This window comes from Pleurodeles waltl, chromosome 4_2, assembly GCF_031143425.1.
Source record: "Pleurodeles waltl isolate 20211129_DDA chromosome 4_2, aPleWal1.hap1.20221129, whole genome shotgun sequence".
In the NCBI taxonomy this organism is placed as follows: domain Eukaryota; kingdom Metazoa; phylum Chordata; class Amphibia; order Caudata; family Salamandridae; genus Pleurodeles; species Pleurodeles waltl.
Window position 1 is genome coordinate 193,524,547 of NC_090443.1, and position 25,941 is coordinate 193,550,487.

Genomic DNA, 25,941 nt, shown 5'->3' on the forward strand with positions numbered 1-25,941 from the left:
CTCCGGTATCTCCATTCTGGAACGGTTGCAAATGTTAGGGTGGGGTCTAATGGGGAGTGCTCAGAGGCCTTTAAGCTTTCAAGGGGTGTGTGTCAGGGGTGTGTTCTGGCTCCTACTTTGTTCCTTCTCTATAGAAATGGATTGTCCTATTTTTTGATGGAACATTGTAGGGATGTTCCAAAGGTGAATGGTATTGATATCCCTGTGCTGACGTACGCGGATGATGCAGTTCTCATGGCCCGCACTATGAATGGTCTCCGTGAAGTAGTTAGAGCCTATGCCTCCTTTATGTCAGCTTTTGGTTTAGAGAACAATTTTAAGAAATCAAATTTTATGGTTAGCGGAAGACCCTTGAGTAGGGTGGGGGAGCTAAGGATGGAGGATCAAATTATTAGCAGGGTCCATGAGTTCCCATATTTGGGGGTTATTTTTGATGAGAAAGGATCTTGGAAACCCTGTATTGCCAGAAGGGGTGTGCTTTTTCATGCAATAGTTGGTGCGACTTTTGACTTTGCTGTAAGGGTAGGTAGTAAACCTATTAAGCCTTTGCTTGAAATCTATAGGCGGAAATGCCTCCCTGTCCTGCTGTATGGTGCTGCACTTTGGGGGTATAGGGATACCCGAGCCCTTACGGTAGAAGAAAATCAGTTCTGTAGAAAGCTATTGGGAGTTGGACAAAATATCCCAGTTTTTTGCCTTCATTTGGAACTGGATCTTGAGTTTGTGCAGGACATTATCCAGTTGGCTCCCCTTCTGTTATGGATCTCAATCTGGAGTAACGAACATGCCACTCTTAATAGGGATATTTTAAGGGATTGTTTGGCTTGTGACAATGTAAAGAACGTTCCCTGGCTGACGTACATAAGGAAGATGGCCCATGATCTGGGGCGGCCTGATCTGCTTGATTAACCTGAGGGCCTGACTAGTCGTGATAAGAAATGGGTTAAGGATAATTTTCTGAGAATCCAGGAGACCAAGAGGGAGGGGGAGGCTTTAGGGAAACAATCGATTAGGGATTTTATTATGTTAAAGATGGGGGTGGGTCCTGAGCGCTATCTCTTAGAGATAAATGATGTGAGGGAAAGGTCTCTTATTACTCGATTCCGTCTGGGGATCATTAAAAGTAATCTGTGTTTCCCGTTAGGTCAGTATGGGGAAAAATCTATTAGACCCTGCCCCTGTGATGGGGTGTCCCAACAGACCTTGCCCCATTTTACATTGTTTTGTGTTTTTTATGCACCGTTTAGAACTCGATTTCTGTTACCTCTCCTACGGCTCAAGGGTTTCGTGCAATATCGTCCTGCTTTTATGTGGTTGCAAATGGCCTCAGATGTATTGGTGTGGAAGGGCCTGGGATCATTCTTGAAGGGTGCTATTACTTGGCGTAAAAATGTAGAGTTTTTAAAATGAATTCTTTTATTTTATTGTTTTGATGAATGAGGTTTTATATGCTTATATTCTTGATGGGTGTTTTTATTGTATATTGTTTTATTGTTATATTAACTAATGTATTGGTGATTATTTGTTTTAATGGATGAATTTTTTTCATACCGAATAAAGTCTTCTTCTTCCTATCTATAGACAGCGCTTCCGAACATACAGTATAGGAGCTTTGCCTTTGAAAGCAGATAGACCTTCAGGAGGGCTAACTATATAGATTAAAGTATCTCTTGACTGCTTGATTAACACCTAGTCCCCTGATTTACTTGTGCCAAGCCTATCCCCCTAGACTGGGACCCCATACTTGTTGGTAAACATCTATACCAGTTCCTCTCACTTTAACAAAACATCACAGACTATATTAACCTTGAACACTTGTTTAGTGGGTCTTAGCCCTGGTCACCATGTGATTATAGCAAGGGACGTCAACACAGGTTTTGAGCGCTTCCTGGAATAGACCAAGGAAGAAGATACACATTGGGGAATCCCTGCATATTCTAGACTAAAGAAAGCCCCCAATAACGAGTCAACCTGCTCTCCAGATAAAAGGTTTAATGGTGTCATACGGTTTAAGAGCATTTAATGGTTGCTTTGCCTCTGACAATAGTGCCAACCCCACCTTTGAAAGGACCTGTGAAAACAACATTGATTATATATTAACAGATGTACAGATCTGACTTGAAATGGTAGACATGGTGGTCATAGACTGCCACAAAAGTGATCACTTCCCTATTACCCTGGTTTGAAAGGGGTCTTGCATTAGGGATCTATCACATTAAAAGCTCCCATCAGTTTCTAGCTCTATTATATTGAAAAGCTAAAAGTGAGGTGGGAAGTTATATCTTAATCACATGAGGATATCAAAGAGATTTATAAAATTTCCCCAGAGGAACTTTATACCCTGGCAGACATACCCCTTTCACCCTCCCAGATGATGGAGCTGCACAAGAGATTTTTTTCCTAGGGTAGGGTAGGGGAGGTATTTGTTAAAGCTGCTAGTAAACCAAAAATTCCCAAATATGAAAGTCAATGAATGGTTTAATGAATCCTGTGAAAATGCAAAAAAGGGTATGGTGAAAGCCTTAAAAAACAAAGAGGTTAGAGATTATTGTTAATATTTTTAAGACCAGTAAAGCCCAGTGGGGGGTTAGTATTTGGGTAGACTTACTAGCTGTGATAAAAGGAAAGGATACAAGCCGCTTTAGGCAAATATTTACTCAGCATAGACATAGAAATTATGCACGGCCTGAATGTTATACTACAGCAAGGATTTGGGAGGAGCATTTCTTTACTCTCTAAGCAGATACACCGTCCTCTGAGCGCAAATCAGACATTGTCCTCCCACCTGTTAATAAACTGTATAAAAAAGAATTTGTTTCCTTTACTCTAGAAGAAACCATAGTGGCAATAAAGGCTCAGAAGTAGGGAAAGCCCTAGGGTTGGATTGAATTCCTGCAGATCTGTTCCTCTCTGAACCTCAGATCTGGGGATTGTATATTAACTGTATATTTAATGCCATAGCTGCTGGTGCGCTGATCCCAAGCTCTTGAAAAGGCTCTAAAATCACCCCAATCTTCAAAAAGGGAGACAAATCCATTCCAGGAAATTATCATCCCATAATTTTAATAGATAATGTGCAAAAAAGTTATAGTATGCAATTTTTTAACAGGGCTGTGGTACTGGATATCTTTTGATAAAGGGCTAACCCATCTTCAGACGGGATTCAGACCTAATATAAGTACAGTCGACCAACTTCTACGATTCTTGACCATTAAATGGAAACAGTGGATGTTGACCATGGAACGTTTTTTGGGGCATTTGTGGACCTTCGTGCTGCATTTGACCTTGTCCCAAGAGTGAAACTTTGGGAAGTCTTGGGAAAGGTGGAGGTCCCAGCTGGTCTATTGTCTTTAATCCAGGCTCTGTATGTGGAAGATTTAGCACAAGTTAGGTGAGGGCCAAGTGGGGAACAGACGGTGTATCTCCCCATTAGAAGAAGGGCCGTCAAGGATGCGTGCCGGACCATATTCTTTTCTTATTTTATATAAATGGGTGTATTCGCTACCTCCTAGATTGCTAAATGAACTCACCCAAAATGTGTGGTCAAAAAATGCTGGGTCTCCGCGAGGGTTCTATCTACCCTACTAGAAAAATGTAATCTATTTTGTTAAGACCACGAGTTAGAGATCAATAGTAACAAAACACAGTTCATGATATTTAGCACACGTAAAATGATCACTGGGAAGGTCACTCCATAGACCACTAGGGAGAGTCTTTGAATTTGAATAACTCCCATAAATGGTCACCCCGAGAGGGAAAAACACCCACTGGCACTAAAATATAGAGCAGGGACCATTATAAAATTTGTGAAAAGAGCACCCCCTTTTGCTATCCCACCTGCTGTAGAAATATATAAAATTCAAGCATGCGGGGCTTCGCTCTATGGGGCAGATCTATGGGGGGTCATTGTAATCTAGCCTCACTTGAAAAGTCAGGAAATGTTTTCATAATGTCACTTCTGAGACTCCCTACGAGTGCCCCAACACTTCCAATTAAATTTGCTCTTAATCTCGGGTCAATTTATGATATTTCTGCTTTGAAATCTGTTTTATATTGGATTCAGCTTTGGACCACCAAAGATCTGGCCCCATACCTCTATCAAGATGTTCGTCTTGACTGTTATCACTGGGAACTCAAGGTCCAAGACCTCAACTGCCCTCTTTACCACCATAGCCTAGTTAGCTCCCCCCTCCATAGCCAAGGTAGAGGGAGAAAGCATGCCGGTATCTGGAAATGTGTACACTCAGCTGGCATCACCCAGTTCCTCACACCAGTCCATGTTTTCCTGACCTTCTCACTGGTATTCTAAAGGGTCCAGTGACCGGTCCCAGTTTTCCCCGAGGCCTAACTCTTCAGGATAATGCTGAGGCACAAACATAGGACACACGGGTCCTGTCAGCACCGGAATCAGCGTCGGTCGACTCTGTTCTGGCTCTGTGTCGGATTCAGGGATCTAAATAGGGCTGGTGCTGCTGGTGGGCAGTGGGCGGTGGCCAGGAGCATCGCCAGAGGAACCTGTGTCGGGGAAGGTTGCAGTAGTATGACCCACACTGTTCATGATCCATGGAGGCCCATCGGAGCCGAGGCCAAAGCTGCCGCGTAGAACCCAGCGGGGTCCAAAGGCATTATGGGGGGGCCAGCCCACTCAAAGATGAAGCACTTTGCCTCGTAAAACTCCTTGAGTTGAGCAGGGGTCCTGGAAAAGCAAGGTGGGGTGGAATCGGCCCTGGCACAGGCTCTGAAGGGGATGCCTTGAACCTTGATGTTTCTTTGTCGAGTCATTCCACAGAACTCTTCGACTTCTTGTGCTTTTTGTGCCTCCTACTAGAGTGTCCCAATGATTTTCAGTGGGACCAAGAGGACTTGGGGCTCCTATAGCAGTCCAGTGACCTTCCTCTCGACCGGGGCTGAGACCTCTGAGGAGGGGCGTGGTGTGGCACGAAGGTACCTGCTGAGCCACAAGCAGGTTTAGAGACCGCTCCCTCAAAGCTTTCAGCACCATAGCCCACCAGTATGAGCACAACGATTTGTGATTGTCAGCCTGGGTCAGTGCAGGTGTTAAGGGACCTGTGGGCTCATTTCCATGGTAGGAGACCATGGAAGCAGTCCACAGGTGCCCTTCCCTGCTCCCAGGGACCCCCCCTGCCACCCTCGCCCACCCCTGGAGGACAGCCTGATGTAGTGAGTGGGGCATATTCTCTTTATGTAACCTTTGTTGCTAATCAGTCTATCATACATACCATCTTGCACACAATTCAACTTGCATGCCTAAATCAGGACTGAGTCCATATGGGGGACATCAATGCACAAAGATTTAGAAAAAAAAACTATCATCAACTGTGTTCGGTGCATATATGCCTACTATTTGATGTCTCTCTCTTTCAGTTTTCCGCATGGTGTTATGTGGAAATACGTAGATGACACACAGCTAATTATTCTTGACCCAGGATGAAGGAACCTCCAGGGCCAGCTTTAGATCCTCTACTTGGATTGGGATAGTGGATGGAACACAGCTGCCTCAAGCTGAATGCTGAGAAAACTGAGGTCCTGTTTCTGGGGAAGCAGCCTTCACTATTTGGTCCACTGCATGGTGGCCAGACGCTCTAGGACCAATACCAGTTCCTAAGCAGAAAGCTATGAACCTCTGCATCTGATTTGATTTGATAAAACTCTTAAATTCGACAGCGAGATAGCTAGTCTTGCGAGGGTATGCTTTGGTATTTAAAACAAATGCTACGCAAGATCTTGAGTCTTCTCCCGGAAGCTACCAGGATGTTGGTAGTCCAAGCCCTACTGATTTCTAGAATATACTACTGTAATGTGCTATATCCAGGGCCACTGGAATTATGCGATTGTGCAGCGATTTTCACATAATTACAGATTTGCTGCATTTGCCACATAATCCATCATCTACCACATAATCTGCATATTTAACACTGAAATATAGCTTCTAGCTCAAACAGTTCAAAAGTTACTAAAGGTGCAGCAGCACGTGTTGCCATGTAGTTAAAGGCCCTTTGCAAAACTAGACTTGTCACCTTTTTGTTGCTTATTGCTACATCTTGGTATTAAAATGGTACTAATGATGCACAACCACTGCCAAGACAGTGTTATGAAGTTTAAAAATGTTGAAATAATGATGTTATATTATTATAAAATGTGCCACTTTATGACACATAATTTGCCTTTTCCTGGCACATAATTTACTAAATCCTGCCGCATCAATTTGGCGCCCTCATGCTGCATAATTCCAGTGGCCATGGCCATATTTTAGGGCCTCCCAAGGCAGTTTAAGGGTGCTTCAAAGGGTACAGAATGCTGCAGCACTTCCACATTCGATCTTTATGGTTTAGTCTGACATTGCAAGCCCACTCTTCATCATTATCTGAGGCTCGCACAGGAGTGCGAATAAATGCCTTAACTTACCTGCAGATGTTTCTGGCTATATTTGAACCACTAACTAAATTGGTCACAAGCTCCTGGCTCTACCCGCACTTCTTTACCTCCAAATCTGAGCATCCTTCTGCTCGTAGTGGAAGTTCCATTTCTTCACATGATTAGTTTGAACACATAATGAAGGTAAAAAAAATCCAGTCATAACCAGCGCTAGGCATGGGCAGTATGGGCAGCTGCAAAGAGCCCCGCGCCTGCTCAAAACCAGGGGGCCGGGTACCACATCACTGTCTTTAAAAATATTCCAGTCTTACCAGGCTCAGGGACCAGCTATGGTGAGGCGCTGCGAGTTCCAAAGGAGGACCTCACGCCCCTGGGCCACGCAGCGAAGGGCTGAAAGGCTTCAGAAATTGCTGCATATAACAATGAGTAGATACGTACTTGAAGTGCCCTTAGGTGCGAAGTGACACAAACCGTTGCATGAATGAAAAGCAGAACTGTAGGACTCACAACAAAAGAAAGAATCATGTCCTATCACTAATGGGTGTTAATTACCTAGGATGGAGAACAAAAAGGGAAATGGGGAAGGGGAGCACTGAAGGCAAAATGACTGAGAGTCTAGGAGAAAAATGAGGTGAAAGGGATGGCAAGTAAAGGTGGATAATCCTACAAATTAACAGTAAGAGCCAAAAGGGCTCCTCAAAATTCAAAAAACATAATTCTTTAATACACAAAAGTGCTTTACCTTAGTACAGTAGATATATCACTGCATTGAGATGTATTTAGTAAAAATCAAAGTTTTTAAACATGAGTTGAGAAACATTCCTGCTCCTACCCTGGTGATAATGGAATGAGTAACCTTAAAGTATGGCCACTGGAATTATGTATCAGGAAAGGACCAAATTATGTGTCAGGGTTTAATAACTTACGCAGAAAGAAAAACACATTATGTGGCATAATGCGCCACATTTTGTGATAGTATTACTTCATTATTTTGACATTTTCCCCGTGTTATTAATATGTTGTCAGTGGTTTCATCTCTTTAGTACCAGTATGACAAACAAATACATCAATAAGCAACAGAAAGTTGACCAGTCATTCTTTGTGAATGACTTTCTACTACGCAGATACATATGTTGCTGTCTTTTTAATAAAGTTTGATCCATTTGAGCTGGAAAGAAATTTATATTTTTGTTAAAAACCGACGATCATGCTGCAGATGGATTATGTGGCAAATGTGTCCAATGCAAAATTAAGTTGAAAAAACAGCAACCAAAAAAGTTGCATGATTCCAGTGGCCCTGACTAAAAAGAACATCATGGTTCATGTACCCTATATGTGGACTAGATTCTTATTAAACAGGGAGAAAAATTATAGTCTTGTTACAACAAACACAAGAGGTGTCTCTACAATGCACACCATTAATGCACAAATTTAAAAGTGCTCTGAAATAAAGCATATCCTTAGGATCACACAATTTGTTTAAGCAGGAAAGCCGGTATGGAGCCTACATTTTACTTTCTCACTGTGCAATTCAGCTACTGGATGGGTAGCTCTTTAGGGCATTAAAGCTTAGTGCTTTGACTTTAATTATCGGTGATGAGACTAGAGCATGGGTGACAGGCAGGCTCTACATTGTATTTTTGGCAGTTTTGTATAGTAAAAACCTCAGCGATGAACATTAGAGCACTTCGGAACAGACAAATTCAATGTTACTTGTTTTTCAAGCACAGAGATTTGCCTGGATTCACAAGGTGTTGAGCGGAGCCCAGGAATCAAGTCTAACTCCCCATGATGCATGGTGGGCAGCTGAAGTCATTAAGCCACATTGCCTCCTGTAAAAGCTTGGCTCATTTTGGGGCTGGAAGTTGTAAGAGGACCTTAAGCCAAGCAAAGTCATGCCTCTGACTTGAGCTTTCAGTGGCTCGCCCACCTATAATAGGATACAAAAGAGAGTAATGCTAGGAGGAACAGAATCCATGCAAAGATTTAGAAATCTTCTGAAGAGTTTAAGGATGGAAGGAAAGAAATAGATGTAAAAGAAGAGACTAGCTAAAACAATGTAAGATGCTGGAGTAGAAGTGTGGTAAAGAGCTGCATATGATGGGAAGATGTGCATGTAAAAGGGGCAGACCCAGCAAGAAGAGACTGATAAAAAGGGAGAGCTTGATGTGAAGGGGGCAGAACCAGCAAACAAATGTGTCCTGTAACTGATAACGAACAGTAGCCGACCCTCAATCAATCAATGAATCAATCAACCAAAGACCTTTGTACAGCACACAGCAACTCAAACAGATGCATCCTAGTGCCCATGGCTTATGAAGATTGACAAGTGGCAAATATCATTGAGGATTTTAAGCTCTTTTTTTAAAGCTAGAGGCTGAAGAGCATTATTACCTGGTCCCTGCAGGTGGGAGCAATGCCAGCTCCTGTTGGATGCGGGGAGCCCCTGGGGCCACAGGGGCTGTGAGGCACCCTCTGCAGCCCCCAACGACTGTGGTGGGTGTCTTAGGTGAACACCAGGGCACTCAACATTTGAATACTGAGGACCTGGGGATGGGGTCTCTCGTGCTGAAGTCGGCGTAAGGAATGGGGCCTCAGTTCCAGGCCTCAGAGGAGGGGGCCTCTGGGGCCAAAATCAGCCTGGAGAGGGGGGCTGTGCGTTGTCCCCCATATAAATTACACTGCCCCCGGGTGATGGGTTCCCAGTGCTGAAATCGTCCAATAAAAATTGAGATGGGCCCCAGGGACTGATGTCTCTGGGGCTGTAATCAATCATGAGAGGGGGGCCACCTGCCCCATCTCCAAACACATACAACAGACCCCAAGGGATGGTGTCTCTGGGGCCGAAATCAGCCCGGCGAGGCGGGCCCTACGCACAAGCAAGCCTGGTCCCTGGTAATGGAGATGAAAGAGTGACCCTGGGGGATGGAGTCCCAAGGGCCTAAAAGGCATGGGGAGGGGCGCCTCCTGTCCCCCTCCTCTTTATTTAAATAAGTGACCCCAGGGGATAGGGTTCCTGGGACCTCTAATGGCTCGAGGACAGGGTCTGCACAGCCTCCCTGTCCTTTAATTAAAAAACATGGCCCTGGGGGGTGGGGTCTCTAAGGCCAGGCCCTTTGGTTAACCACCCACTGGGCACAGCCGAAGGCCATACTCAGTGTGGGGTTGGTTGTATAGAGGAGTGTTGGCTACAGGGCCTGGCCTGAGCCAGGCCCTGCAGCTAACACCCCACTGTGCAAGGCTGATGGCAGTGCGTGGCAGAGGGTTGCATTTGTGTATGGTAATTAAGTATTACTTTACATTTAAAAAAACGTACAAATTCACTGAAAAAACAAAAGTTAAAGTAACATTATAGATAGTTATGATAAAAAGACCTATTTTTAAAAAATCTTAGAAATTCATTGAAAGAACCAAAGGCTAAAGTAACGTTATAGTTAGGTGGATTTGTCAGTGACCACGTTAATGTTTTGAAACACAGAAATTCACCAGTTATAGTTATCAACACTAACTATAACTTGCACCCCATCGTGCTCTGCTTATGACCTCACATATGACCTCACTCATTTAATGTTTTATGACATCACTTATGACATCACTGGTGATATCTCAAAAGTGTGTAGTTTTGTGGGAGGTGACCTGTGGACCCCCTCCCTGAGCTACAGTTGGTCCCAGGACACCATCACACTGGGCCAGGTAATAACTTCAGTGGAGGAGGGCATGCAGCCCCCTCCCTGAGCCTTTCAAGACCCCGGAGACCTCATCCCTGAGACCCAGCTCTTTAAGTGTGTCCCGGGGAGCCTACCCTTCGGACACAGTACTTTTCTCCACCCACAGGACTACGGGCAGGGAGAGAAGTGTGCTCCAGAGGCTTTTAAAATGCTCCAGCCGAGTGGGAACACAAAGTGATTGCTCTTGTCCAGCAGGAGCAAGAATAAGTAGCTGTTACTGCTGGCGGGAGCAATGCAGGCTCTAGTGTGGAAACAGGTTGGGGCCAAAGTGGCCCTGGGGCTTCCCCTGCAGCCTCCAGCATTATGTTTGGCTCTCGGTATGGGATCCCTAGGGTCTGTTTGAGCTTGTGGAAAAGCAACATGCTGCTTATCCTTAATAGTAATGTATTTGGCCCTGGGAGATGGGATGCCTGGGACCTCTTAAGGTTCAGGGAGTGGGTGCCAAACCCCCCTTCCCCTGTAATTAAAATATGGTCATCTGGCCCATTTGCGCTCAGGAAGTGGAAACACATGCCTTCACACATAATAGTGAAGAATGTGGCCTTGGGAATGGGGTCTCTGGGTCCTCGTAAGGCACGAGGGGACATGCATCCTCTTCTCCTATAATTAAAGGGTGGCCTGGGGATGGGTTCCTGGGCCCACTTGAACTCGGGGAGGGGGGAACAGGCTTCACCCTCCCCTAATACTAATGTATTTTTCCCTAGGGATTGGGGAGGCCCTAGGCCTCTTAAGGTTTGGGGAGGTAAGTGATGTGAGTTTGAAAACATCAGAGATCAACTTACCAGAGTAATAGATATTTTGATAAAAGAGTTCAGGAAGGCTTCTCAGATAAAAGAACCTTACTCTGCTTGAACCCACTGAAATGGTGAAATCAGTAAATCTCACTAAATGTGCAGCCAAGAAACTATGATGTATACTTTTTTTGCGCATCATTACCGTCGTTTTTTGACGCAAAAGCGGCGCAAATTTACAAAATACAATTGTATTGTACTGAATCAGCCACAGGAAGCAGGGCTAGGCCCAGGCACACTGCTGCGGACACAGGGATGGAGGAGAACACCACACTATGGCTGCAGAGGAGATCAGGGATGCTGGAGGCAGCAGGAAGCGGAAAAAAAAGTTTTCCTGAGAGGGAGCAGTAGGTCTTCTCTAAGGACTTTGTGGCCAACATGAACCGGTGTTTTGGAAAGTCCTTTGCTGTTCCTGAGGCCCAGAAAATCAAGATCTACAAGGACATACAGGTAAAAGTGAATGCCCTGGGTTCACACAGCAAACCATCCCTGAGCTGCACAAGAGGTGGTGTGACCTGTGCTCTAGCAGGCACCAGCCAGGGTAAGTGAAATACCTGTATGTTGTTGGTAGACTACACTGTTAGGCAAACCACAGCAGAGAACACAAAGCTTGGACTACTCCAGTCAGTTGTCTCAACCACTCATCCCATGCATCTTGGGAGTTGTAGTGCACTCCATCCCCATGCTGTATTGTGTGACAATGACACAAATAACAATCTGCCATAACTCCTGCAGCACAAACACACAAATCATGTTACAACATTGCGGTGTCCAAAACAGTATCATTTGTTCATATCATGTGTGCTGCATATGTGCCCAAGAGATCCATCCCAGATGTCACAGACACTGCAGCAGCTAGTAATGTACAGCAAGACAATAACACAATCACTTGGCCCATCCACCTCCACATCAACAGCATTGAAAAGCAGGACCACAGCACTGCCCAGCTTCCAGAACAGTGAGGGAGAGCACTTCTCCGCAGCTGATCATATGAGAGCTGACCCAAGTCCAGTCAGCATGGCGATTGTGTCCACTCCTTCAGTTGCCGCAAGTGTAGCCACATATGGTGGTTTGGAGAGGGCAATCATTAGAACCCAGTGCCTGCAAAACAGAAAAATCAATGGGGTGATCAGGGAGCTGCAGCGCCTCACAAAAGCAGTCGAGAAGGGGCAGGAGCCCTGGACCAGTGCCATGGAGAGCGAGCACAGGTAGCAGCGCCTGAGTCATAGACAATAAATGTCCTGATTTGATTCCCACACCTGTGCCATGAACTGGCTGGCCAATGCCACTTGCAGCCTGGCCAGTTATACAATTAATATACAGACAGAAATGTCATATTGCTGCCAGAAGGTTGCCAGGCTCATATTTTCAGTCTGCCAGGCAATCCACCACCCCCTCGGAGCAAGGATGGGTCGAGCATGAGTTGGGTGTCCGCCCGGGAAACCTGTGCCACTGGGCATGATCCCCACCAACCATCTAAAACTGATATATACGCAGGACCCAGGCACATTGTGCATGGGAAAAGGAGTTCGGGAAAGGGACACAAAAAAATAGGCCAACATGGCACATTCCATGTTGAAAACTTTTTGCAGACATGCAACATTTTTAGTTTGCACAGGTTCTTTCGTTATGATGACGCTGTCACCTGAATTAAAGTTGGCGATTACTTTGTGAACCAAGCACTAAGCCAAGTGTGAGTTGTCTCATTGATACCATGACATGTCTTGCCTTACCTCAGAAGTAGTTGGTGGTGATATGTGTGTTTAGCCCGTCCCACAGCTGCATGGCTGCTATCCTGTTGTCCCTGTAGTGGCTGTTGTTCATCATCAGAATCTTCGTCTGATTCAGGTTCAATGGTGACATCCTGTAGTCCCCTCCACATTGCTGTATTGTGCAACATGGCACATGTCGCTATGATCTTACAGCATGTTTGTGGCCTGTAGAGTAGTGCACCTCCTGTCTTATGGCTATCCTGACGCTGGATTTAAGTATACCAAAAGTTCTCTCAATGACTGAACATGTTGCTCTGTGTGCCTGATTGTAACGTTGCTCACTTGGTGTCCGGGCCGTCAGGTAAGGCGTAAGGATATATGGACGTAAGGCATATGCACCGTCACGTTTGGGGCATCGTTGGGGAATCCATTAGACCAGTTGACACATACATTCCTGGCTAGTGTGTGAAATGAGTATGTGGTAAACATAACAAATCGGAATCCATCACCAAATTCTCCCTGTGTCAGTCGGTTGTAAAGTCCACCGCTAGTGGAACATGAATGAATCATGTGTGCCGCCTGGGTACCTGGCCACAAGGTTTGTGATGACACAGGAGGCGTCACACACCACCTGCACATTCAGGGAGTGTGTGCTCTTCCTGTTTCTATAAATATATTCTGTTGCTGAAGGGGGGCATATGGCAATATGTGTTCCGTCCACGCAGCCAATGACATTGGGGAATTGTGCCATCTTATAGAAATTCAGTTTTGCCTGCTGCAATGCTTGTGGGGTATTTGGGAAGATGCATTAGCACAGTTTACCAACCATTACATCAAGGAATTTGTGGAGGAGCCTTGATAATGCACTTTGTGACATCCCCCTCTGCCACTGCTATGACTAATTGGTTTCTCCTGTTGCAAGTAGATGTAGGCAACATAATACCTGTACATGGGGTGGTATGGGGTTACTACTCATTGTGGGGGCCTGTAAGTGGTGCTGTATATCAGCTATCAGGTCACAGCATTCCTAACTCAAAAATGTTTTTTTCCAATTTACAAATATGCCCTTTGGCTAGGCATTCCAAGACAATTTACTCATTTTTGGTAAAGATAAACAATCTCATGAACATGCCTTAGGAAAGGTTTTATCCATTCTTAATCATATTGAAGCTATTCTAGCTAACTAAAAGTAAATGTGAATTCTGAAAAGCAGAAACTGATTAAATAGGTTACCAGATTTCAACAACGGAATTTCCTGTTTGCCCAATGTAGATGAGGCCACTGTACAAGTCAATCCTCTTGTCGAAAAAGAGGGGCTTAAATTGTTTCAAGGATTTTAAAGAAAGATGCAAAATTTGTGTGGTCGACTTCCCAACAAGGAAGAGTTTTTGTGATGACCTTAAAGTGTGTCTCTCTATTGATGTCTCTGTTGATGCCTCTATTGATGCCTCTGATGAAGTGTTGGAAGCTATTCTTAGCCAAATGATTGGACAAAAATAATTTACCATAGGCTTTTTATCATTGTTATTGAGGGAACATAACAAATAGAGAAAATAATTATTAGCTTACATTTGGGCAGTTGATACATTTTGTTTTTTCATCTAGGGAAAATAATCTGTTTTTCTTGTTGACCACTGACTATTAACCAGTATTATTACTGGTACAGCTAAGAATAGCTCCACATCTAGAATTGCGAGAATATGAACAAAATTACGTGGATATAGATATACTGCTGAACATGGTTCTTTTTGTCATGTTCTTCATCCATGATATAAGATTCCAGTGAGAACAAAACTGATGATGAGGTTTTTTTTTGCATATTAAGCTTTGAGTTTTTCCTCATTCAGTATCACAAGACAAATAGCAACTTGTAAAAAACAACACCATTCAAACAGATGTTTACAAATTTATTCAGGTGGATTGGCCAAAAGAGAAGAAATTACACAATACTCTTACTGAAAAGTTCTGCAAGATTTGTGCACAATTTATTGTATTCTGTTTAAAGAGGATAGTGCCACCCACGTCACAGAGAATTAGGATTATTGATGTTTCACAGGAAGGACATCTTGGATGTCTTTGGCCAAACGTAGAATCAGAGACCTCTATTGGTGGCCTTCTAGAGATAAAATGTTGAAATCAAAATTATAATTGTATTTATATAGCGCTTACTAACCTTGGTGAGGCATTGAAGCACTTAGTGGCGAGTGGCACGCTACTCGGGGACCTAAGGTTAGTGCTAAATCTCGTGGTTATTGTTGGTTATTGAGATTAATCATGTACCCTTTCTGGTATATTAATAACAGTTAGGTGTGGTCATTAGCGGGGGCTATGTGGTTACAGTTGAATGGATGGTGAGACAGATAGGCTGGTGGAGATTTAGTAATGTTTGATTACAGGTATAAGGTTTTAAAGAGGAGAGGTTATGATCTATGAAAGAAGGTATCATCCAATTACAGAATTACAATGAAAAGGATTGAGGCAGGCAGGCATGAGAATGGGGGGAGACGATATAGAAGGCATGTAGAGAATGGAAGGTAAGAATAGGGTCATTCTGAACAAAGAAAGCATGCCAAGGTCAAATCTTCATGCAAGGATTTATGATTATAGTGGGAGAAGGCTTTCTGAAACAGCAAGCAATCGGAGAAGATAACTATAGAAGAAACAACATTATATATAGTGCTTCATATTGGGGGCAGGCAGCTTAAACATGTGATTCTGAGTGTACACATAAGTTAAACATTAGGAGCCAGATGTACAAAGGCCTTTTGCATTTCTTAATGGGCCAGATCACAATTTCGGCCGATTACGAAATACAAAACAGCCATTTACTATGTGCAAATGTCTTTAGGGATCCACAAAATGTGATTTCTACCCTGTGGAAACCACATTTTGCGATTCCTTAAATAGGAAATCGCAAATAGGGATTTCCTAGTTGTGATTTCTTGGCACATGTACAAAGGGTTTCCTTAATGCAAAATGAGAATTTAGGAAATTCAATTACCATCAACTTCAGGTCGATGGTAACCATGTGCAATTTAAAAAAAAAACACCTAAAAAGGCTTTTTTTTAAAGTGCAATAGAGTACACACTTGGGCTCCTTGGGCACACATGTGCTCTACATGTGCACCACTATTTTTGAAGTACATTTCGGGGGGCCTTTAGCCCATAGCCATCCTTAATTTTCCAATTCCCAAATAGCGATTTCCTAAAAGGAAATCGCTATTTGGGAAATGCAAAACCAACCAATTGTGACAATTGGAATGGGATTCCTTATTAGCAATTTCCTAATAACGATTCCTACTTTGTAGGAATCGCTATTAGAAAATCGATATCTTGGTACATAGCGTTTTACATTTCCTAAATAACGATTTCTATGAAGTCGCTATTTAGGAAATGCAAAATTGCATCGTACATCTTGCCCCAACAGCCTTAGTCTGTTGTCTGCCAAGCCTAGGACAGGACATTTAAACATAGTCTGGAGTATCCCAACCCTGGAACAGGGTCTGTCTGCCGCACCAGGGAAGTTGGCACAAAAAAACAGAAAATGTCTCCTTTAAAGATCTTCCCTCACTATTCTGTAAATTAAATTTTTACTCACTCACTGAGTTATTTGGCAGTGTCTGAGAGTGTCTCTCAATGCACAGTTACATTTATGCCCTAGTTTGTCACCTAATCCCATATAAGTGTATATTGTATGTTTGTGTATGAGGCTATTGTAGTATTTGCATTGTATGCATAAAGAAGCAGAGTGATGAAGGCCTGCTGGTTTCATTTTGGACGGCTCAAGCCTGTTCCTGTGAACAAATTAGGAGTGAAACGTTAGGGGCAAAAAGTTAGGGCTCATGTTGTTCTCCCAGATAGTAGAAGTGTATCAGGAAGGAGGAGACCTAGAGTGCAGTAACTGGAGGACAAAGTAGGCAGGGCTCCCTTAGAAATGTGATTAGGTACTTCCTGTAGCACTGTCACTTGATAGGTGATGAGGATGAAGGGGGCCTGTTGTTCAGAGTGAGGTTTTAGGTAAAACTATCCTTTTCTTCTCTTTCCTGATCACTGTCTTTGTGGATGCTTATAGTCAGGTAGTTCACACCTCTTTCTGTCTGTGTTGTGGGTGCTTAGCCTCTCTCAACCCCCCCCCCCCATTCCACCCATGCCTATTACCAGGCGTTCTCTTAATTTCTGCTGCAGTTGCATATCACCAAAACTGTTCATGCTCTGATGTGCCAGGAGCTGGTTTGGGCCTACATGCCTCAGGTTGCCCATCTCAAGCAGAATAGGTAGTACAGGAGACCTGTGGTGAAACAGGCAGCAGGAAGCAGTGGTTGGCTGGGAGCAGGTTGACAGCCAGTAGAGTATTGTCTCACGCACTGAATGCAATGAAATAGTTTGTGTTAGAAGTTGGGAAATGTGAAAAGTGCAGACATGATGTGGATCGCCTACTTACAATGCGCGAAAATAGATGGATTTGTATGCCCAATACTGTGAAGGAAGGATTAAATCAACAGGTGGAATGGCAGGTGTTGGCAACTTTATAGTGTTTCACTGGTATCTTGATGGTATATTATTGGAAAGATCTGGTGCAATTCTTCTTCTTTCTTGGTTGGACACCTTTTGGCTGGGGGTTCTGAGGGATTCATAAATTAAGTGTGGTTACTCTGGCTTTACTTACTGGTAGTTTTCTTACGGGTAGTTTGCTTTCTTGAGTGAGATCCATTATCTATGTGCTCCGGGGATGTGATCCTTTATGAGGCCCCATACAAAGGTCTCAGTATTAGGACTTGGACTATTTGACCACTTAGGTAGGTTTGGCTGCATAGCTGTTTGCAATAGGATCCTCATTTACTTTGATGTTTGAGAGACCTCTGACTGGTACAGGTTTGATTTGTTTTTCATATTATTGGCCATATATTGTTAGGAATTTGTTAGATGGTCTATCCTGATTAGAATCTGATGAAAGATACTCAGTTCCAAGATGGCCACCACAGTTTTGTAGTCTGGTCATGTGATTTTTAAGGGGTAAGGCATTCCAAGTGTTGGGTTAAGAGGGACTATTTGACCACCAAGGTAGTTATGACTGTACACCTGTGTTTAATAAGATCTGGATTCACTTTGATGTTTGAATGCATCATATTGTTTCCCATTTTTTGTATGGAATGTTAGGAGTGATCAGGAATTCAATAGGTTTGACAAAAAATATTCTGTTTCACGATGGCCCCCACAGTTGTGTGAATAGGTCATGTGATTTCTAAGGGGCTATGCCCTCCAGGCATTTGGTTAAAACGGACTGTTTGTTTACGCACCCGACCTTTATGATTGATTCGAGCCCGGTGGGAGTTTACGTATCTGTAGTGAAGTAAGTAATATTTGTGCCTTATGGATTTATGTTCTATAGTGGGTTGAAGTTGAGTGTGTTTGTGGGAATCTGGTTAATGGATTGGCATTTATTTTGTCTTAATGTAGATTACATCATCCTTTCTCTATACTGGAGCAACTGACTAGGTTAATTACAAAAGTAATAGTATTTAATATTGCTGAAATATTTGTATGCAATGATTCCTCCATGAACATTGTGTGCTTTACTTTCTAAAAGTGTTATTTGTGAAATAGTAATGGAAAATCCAACTTCACCAATAAGTAGGATTTATTATTACCATTCCAACCATACCAAATTTGACAAGTCTATTCCTCTCATATCAGAAATTGCCACTTAAAAGTATATAAGGGAATCTCTAATACGGGCCTATGAGAGGAGTAGGCTTTGAAGTAGTGAAAAACAACTTTGGATGTTTTTTGCTAACAGGACATGTAAAACTTACAAGTACATGTCCTGCCTTTTACTTACATAGTACCCTGCCCTATGGGTTAACTAGGGCCTACTTTAGTGTGACTTATATTGAAGAAACAGGGAATTTAGGGCTTGGCAAGTAGTTTTAAATGCCCAGTCGAAGTGGCAGTGAAACTGCACACACAGACTTGAGACATGGCTAAGGGGCTACTTATGTGGGTGGCACAATCAATGCTGCAGGCACACTAGTAGCTTTTAATTTACAGGCCCCGGGCACATCTAGTGCACTTTACTAGGGGCTTACAGGTAAATTCAATATGCTAATTGGGTATGAGCCAATGTTACCATGTTTAAGAGAGAGAGCACAAGAACTTTAGCACTGGTCAGCAGTGGTAAAGTATGCAGAGTCCTAAAACCAGCAAAAAGGAGATCAGAAGAAATTGAGGGAGGCAGGCAAAAAGTTGGAGTAAGACCCCCCCCCAAAGGCTGTCAGGTTTAACAGTGTAGTAGATGAAGCTATTAAGCAAATTGCTAAAGTTGATGGTAAATGGTGGAATACCAGTAAGATTGCACATGCACACACTCATTCACCTATTTCTAGTGTTCACCAAAGTAATTTGAACAATTGACACATTTCTAAAAATTGAGAAAAAAAGACATATAGGGAAAGTGTCACCTAATTGTGGATGAAGGATTACATATGTTAATATTTTTTATTGTTAGGGTTTACTGCCACACAAGTAATAGTTATTTTGAGAGTTTGAAGTCTTATCTTCTGTGATATCACCAGGATGGGTGGAATATTTTGTATGAGCCACACATGATTAATAAATCACAGTTCATATAAAATGTTTTATTTTTAAACTTTTCCAAGAGGTATTTATGCATGTAGCACATTATCGTGAGGAAGTTACCAACAACAGAGAGTCAGTGTTATAGTTCATTAACCTTTGTATAGCTCATGAAGATTGTAATGATGATAGGGTTACCTGAAGGTCATAGTCAGAAGCAGAATAACTCTAATTGACATGGAACCGGATGGAGTGTCCGAAAACGACATGTAGTTTTTTTTAACCTATGGTTTCAGAAGTATTATAATTTTCTGAATAAAGCCCCCCTGGTATGCATGCTGTGTTACAGATGCCTGTGTGGTGTTAACAACTCTTAACGTTTGTGGGGCATGTGTACTAATCTTTCATGCTTTGCAGGGCAGCAGGCAAAGAAGTTGTGCTGCATTGCATAAAAGGAAGAGAGCAGAAAAGCTCTATATTTACAAAGATAGGGAGCATTTCTGTTCTCTGCTTGAACTGGCTCACTGTGTGAAACCTAGCACCAACACAGGCACGTTCCTCTGTTACTGGTGGGATTGTTTTTGTGCAGGAAGGAATACCTTTCTGCACAAAAATAATCCATAGAGGCATTTTCGTGTTTCTGTGTGTGATGCTGAATGCATCACACATAGAAAAAGAAAGTAACAAGGAGAAAGAAATATATTTCTTGTTGTTATGCCTCATTGGAGAAGATATAGCATTCTTATGCTTTTCCCAGGTTTACTTTGTTTTGTAAATCTGGAAATACGCCAAAAACCATAGGAGAATGCATGGGATATTCTATTCTCTACCCTTGGAACACCTCCCAGCTTGAAATATCACAAAATGCACCACAAGCAACTGCACCTCATTACATTTTTTACAAAGCTCATAAGGTGCCGTAAATCGCCCTTTGCTTGGCTTTGTAAATATTGCTAAAAGCCTTTGCATTGTCCTTGCACTGCCTTGCCTGACACACGGACGGACGATGCAAAGTCTTCATAGATCTAGGCCTAATTGTGTTGTTATACCTCTGTATTGATTTCATGCTGTATTTCTCTTTCAGTGTGATCCTGCTCTTCTGCCTGAGCCCAACCATGTGATGCTTAACCACCTTTATGCACTCTCCATTAAGGTGAGATATACAGAGATTTAAAAATCATTTATACAAACCCAAGAAGGAAGTTCTACAGAATTGTAATTCAATAAAGATTAAATCCTGCTGCTATTCCTATGTCTTTTGACAAACCGAGCACGAATCACAAACTGCATTTTGTAGTATGTAAAGTGTTAGAAATGTGGTCTCTGTTGACAGAGGTATGCACCCAGCCCAAGTAGGACCCACAATCCTAGTCAGGGTAAGTCACAAACACTCCCTAAGTAAGCCTGTACTCACCCCCTGGTAGCTTGGGACAGAGCAGGCAGGCTTAATTTAGAAGGCAATGTGTAAAGTATTTGTGTAATATCTAACACAGTAGTTAGTAAGTAACACAGTCAAAACAAACATAAAGTTACCACATCTGGCTAGAAAAAATTGAATCTAGTTTATTAAATAAAACAAGACCAAAGCAACAAAAATCCAATTAGCAGAATGTCAGTTATGAAATTTTAAAGAATAAAGGTGAAATAGTGCTTTGAAGCAATAAGCACTTACTTGGACCAGGACAAAGTCATGAGTTCTGACCAACCGCGATGGAGCACAGGATGGCTACGTGGACCCAGTGAGGCCCACTGAACAAAAGTACCTTAATCCTGGTTTCATTGTTGAAGATGCGGGGTGCAAAGGATGCAAAGCGCCAGTGTCAATCATCGTAACAGGAGAGATGTGTTGATTTTCCCGATGCAGTCAAGGAGATACATTGTTTTTCTCCATGCAGTTGAAGAGATACATCGATTTTGCGCATGCAGCAGAGGCAACACGGTTGTACCTAGGTGCGGTGGTTCTGAAGGCGATGCGCTGGAGTCGATCCCTGCAGCAGAGGAGGTGTGTGGATTTTGCCCATGCAGCAGCAGTGATGCGGTGACACTGAGGTGTGGTGGTTCCGAAGGCGATGCGCTGGTTCTGTCCTCGTAATAGAGGTGATGCGCCAGTTCCGATCCATGCAGTTGGGGCGATGCATCAGATCAGTCCCTCGCAACAACTGTAATGCATTGGTTCTGGTTGGATCAGCACTTTAACCCCACTTCCAAGGGCCCAGGACTGAATTGGCACCACTTGAAAGGGCAAGACTCACAGTTGGCACAGTCCAGGTGCTGTGGCAGGTGAGTTGGAAGTCCTTTGTGCCCCTTCATCTTCAGAAAACAGGAGACCAGTCAGCTGGCCCTTGGAGTCATTCTGGGTGCTGGATTCAAGTGATGTGGGTTCTTCTCACCCAGGTAGGGAGGGCAGGAGGCAGCAGGTCAGCACAGCAAGAAAGCAGTTCTTCCAGAGCAGCTGTCCAGCAGAGTGGCAGTCCTTGTAGCAGCACAGCAGTCCTTCTTCCTGGCAGAATATCCTCAGGTCCAGAAGTGTACTGAGTTGGTAAGGTCAGAAGTCCAGTCCATATAACCAGTGGTGCCTTTGAAGTGGGGGAGACATCAAAGAAGGGTTTTGAATTGCACAGAGGTACTCCCTTCCTGCCCTGGTTCCAGACTCACCACAGGGGGTTAAGCAGTTCTTTGTGTTAGGACAGGACACAGCCTATTCAGATGTAAGGGTGAGACTGTGGCCAGTGTTTCCCTCCCCTCTTGCACAGGATGGCCCATCAGGATGTGGATAGCCAATCAGTCGCACCTAAGCTCCCTTTGTCTTTGGCAGTTTAGAGGGATTGCACAAGGCCCAGCTGTCACCCCACACCAGATGTGTATTGGAGACAGGCTGCAGGCACACAAAGTTAAACGCAGGAAAATGCCAACTTTCTAAAAGTGGTATTTTCAGAATTGTAACAATAAATACGATTTTACTATTAAAGAGGATTTATCATTACAATTCCATAAGTACTAAACTTGACAGACCTACCCTATCCCAATCAGGAATTACAGCATATTAAATGAAATAAGGAATCCCCAATGTTATTCTTTGAGAGAGGTAAGCCTCATAGGAGTGAAAAACAAATTTGAGAGTTTTTCACTACCAGGACACGTAAACTCAAAAGTTTATGTCCCTCCTTTTAATTGCAGATCACCCTGCCCTATAGGCTACCTAGGGCCTACCTTCGGGCTTACTTATATGTAATAAAAGGGGGGTTTAAGGCCTGGCAAGGGGTTTTAAATACCATGTTGACTTGGCTGTTTTACACTACATTCAGTCTGAAATACCAGGCCTAGTACATGTTTTAACGTGCACAAGCAGTGCTGCAGGTCTACTAGTGGCATTTAATTTACAGGCCCTGGGCACATGTAGTGTACTTTACTAGGGACTTATAAGTAAACTAAATATGCCAATTAGGTATATACCAATCAAGGGAGCGAGCACAAGCACTTTAGCACTGGTTAGCAGTGGTAAAGTGCACAGAGTCCTAAGGCCAACAAAAACAAATTCAGGAAAAATGGAGGCAAGCAGGCTAGAAGTTTGGGGAAAGATCACCTAAGGCTAACAGGTCTAACACTAACTCTAATTATTAGACCATTTATAGTTTAAAGTGGCTGAAATGATCAATTTGACACTTTGAAATTACACTGCACCCCCCTCAGAAAGTAAACCAGCAGATCTGTCCCCCACAATCCAACTCTCATTTCCACAGGAGTCTGAAGTCTCTTCACACCACACCCAAAAATGCCCATAACATATTTGCTCCCCTCTATTGACCCCCCCCTGCCTGCAAGGGTGGCCAGTGTTACTTAGTCCAGGTCTTTTTGGTACCATTATTGGCCCTGAATCTTTTCAAATTTCCTCAGACAGCCACAGGCCTCGTACACTGACTTCTCGGTTTGCTTGCACAAGTTGGTCACCCAGGGCTCAGTTGTGGGAGAGTTCCTTCTGTCACACAGCTGGGCAATGTCCCTTCTGACCACCATCAGGGCTATGTAAACCACAGCAATGCATATTTAGGTACTGTCTGGTCCTCCCTGATTCTCAGTTACCAGCACTGGGCCCAGCGATATTGTCTCCCCTGTGAGCGTCATCAGCTGATCCCAGACCTGGTCCCAGTAGCATTGAAACCTCCAGCAGCCGTACAGTGTATGCACAAGCATGCCCCGCTGGCTCCACACACATGAGCACCTACCTTTGTCTATCCTTCCTCTGAGGTGCCTGCAGACTCATTCATGTAACCAGTGTATCTTCACTACATAGATCCCAAACAGTAGCTACTTCAGCCTGCGTCCATGGTCGAACTTCTTGGTATGCAGCACTAACTGCTAGCTCTGGCACCGACCACAGAAGCAGTTCAGGCGAATAGTGCTGTAGACCCCACCCTCCCCTGATATTTCAACCAACACTCATTAATCATATGCTATGATCTCATGTAATCGTCATGTAGTGTTGTTTGGCGGAGTACCTCCTGTAGAAAGAAGATCAGCACTTCCTGTACAGTTTATCAAATCCATGCTCTCCACCAATAGTCATCCCGACAGCTAGGTCAACTGTGCAGCCAGACAGCTTATTTCTAGTGGATGTTCACATCCCTCCGCATTCCAATGGTCGTATAAGTATACCCATTGAAATCCACCTCATGTGCTGTCCACATATTAAATTGGACAGTATGGTCTTAAAATCTCGAAAACAGGATCAAGAAAGAAACAAATGAAGTAGAAAAAAGAAATACTATAGCCTAGGTAAGTATAATCATTTTGGCTATAGCTACCCTTCTCAGAGGTAACAGTGGACTTTTAGTCAAAAATGGCACTGTCTGTCTAAAATAATTGACACGCCTGAGTAAGTCACCCTCTGAAGCCAGTGATCTGTATGGTCAACATGAACTCCTCAGTATATAAAAGAATCACATTTACTCTCGGTATCTCACTGACTTCTGGTACCCACCCATCCAAATCCAAGGGTCGCAGAGGGCAGAAGCAAGACTTATCCCAGTTGATCTTAAAGACTGATATATCTCCTAAGTCTGACACTGTGCAAAGTATACTAGCCCGCTGGGTCCCTAAACAATAAGAGGGCACCATCTGCATACCAAGCTGCTATTTGTCGACCTCCACATACATCAATATCCCATTTTCTACTTCTGGTTTGTAACAAACATACCAAGGGTTTTATAGCCAGCACAAATAAGATGACTGATAGGGGAGACACCCTTGCCTGCTTCCTCTGTAAATCTGCCATCTGTTGGAGAGTACCCTTCTAGTAGGAACTAGCTAGAGGTTGTAATAACAATAACCAGATCCATTTCAAAATATCCCCAGTCACTCCTATCCTAGTCAATACAGCAAATAGATAAGGCTATAAGATGATGTCAGAAGCGTTCAGCATTTCTAATGAGGCCACATTTAGGGTCGGAGGCCTGATCTGCACAAAGACCCTTACATAGGCTTGGCCTTGTAAGCTAATGTGGATGTTCCTACCTGGCACAAACCTGCATTGATCTGAGTGTTCCAAGCCCAGATGAAATGGGGTAGCAGGTTTGCTATGATCTTGCCCAAGATGTTACTCTCTGTATTTAATGAAGATAGAGGCCTAAAGGACTTATATATTTATGCCCGATTTGCCCTGAATTTGCATCATTTTATTCTTTTAAGTGCGTCGCAAAACTAACTCCATATTTATATTTTGACATTAGACCCGTCTACCATCAAAATATTGGAGTTTGCACCATTTTTTAGATGCGTGAACCTACCTTGCGTCAATGAGATGCAAGTTAGGTATTCCCATCTAAAAAATGGTGCTTACCCCATAGCCCCATATTTACCCTGTGCTAAAATGATGCACAGGTGGGAGGAGGGGCTAAATATTGGTGCACAGCTTGCTTTGCACCATTATTTAACGCCTGGGTCTGAACAGGCATTTAAACACCATGGAACCGTTCCACAGGTGCCCTCCTCAAGCCCCAAGAATACCCCCACCCACACCAGTGGGACACCGGAGGATGGGGGACCCCATTCTAGGTAAGTAGGGTAAGTATAGGTAAATAGTTTTTAAAAAATTAAAGTGCCATCGGGGGCCCAACTTTGGGCCCTCTGCATGGCACAGGGTGCAGTGGCCATGCCCAAGGGACACTGGTCCACTGTGCTGGCCATTGGGGGGGTGGCATGACTCCTGTCTTGTCTAAGACAAAAGTCATGTGGTATGGATAGTTTTGTGTCAGAAAATGTGTATCTTCCAGCGCCTAAAGAAGGCATGAATTCAGTAGCATTTCATAGGCGAGCCCAGGGGAGTGGTTACTCATTTCAACATGGACATATAGTTGGGGAGTCCTGTCAGATCCATTTGTGATAGGGGCACATCATGATTAATGGGATGTTAACTGAAGCCCATTGTGGGAGCTGAGAAGAAAATACAAATATGCTAGTATTCTGAGGGAGAACGTCACATGGGCCCCCAGACACAGGACCAATGTGGCCACTCTTGGTCGCACACTCTTATCCGTGTCCTTACTCTATTCCAACAGATAAAATATGGTTATAACCATGACATATCTTACTATAACATCTATGCAAATTTAGTTATACATTGATATGATCAATTGTTCCCTGGTCATGGCTAAACAAGCTGTGACCTGACGACCTCAACAACAATAGTTAACTATAAAACATTCAAGCCAGCTGTGTAATGGATTTGGTTTCATATTTGCAAGA

General features: G+C 43.5%; 1 protein-coding gene across 2 annotated transcripts in view; it reads left to right on the forward strand.

Annotated features, from left to right (window-relative positions):
* The window catches only part of LOC138292458 (5'-AMP-activated protein kinase subunit beta-2-like), a 1,223,251-nt gene that overhangs the window by 1,066,278 nt on the left and 131,032 nt on the right, over positions 1-25,941 (forward strand). For both annotated transcript variants that reach the window (XM_069231076.1, XM_069231075.1), the window contains one exon: positions 20,285-20,353. In XM_069231076.1, the coding sequence (XP_069087177.1) occupies positions 20,285-20,353 (69 nt within the window). The remainder of the gene's footprint in view (positions 1-20,284; positions 20,354-25,941) is intronic.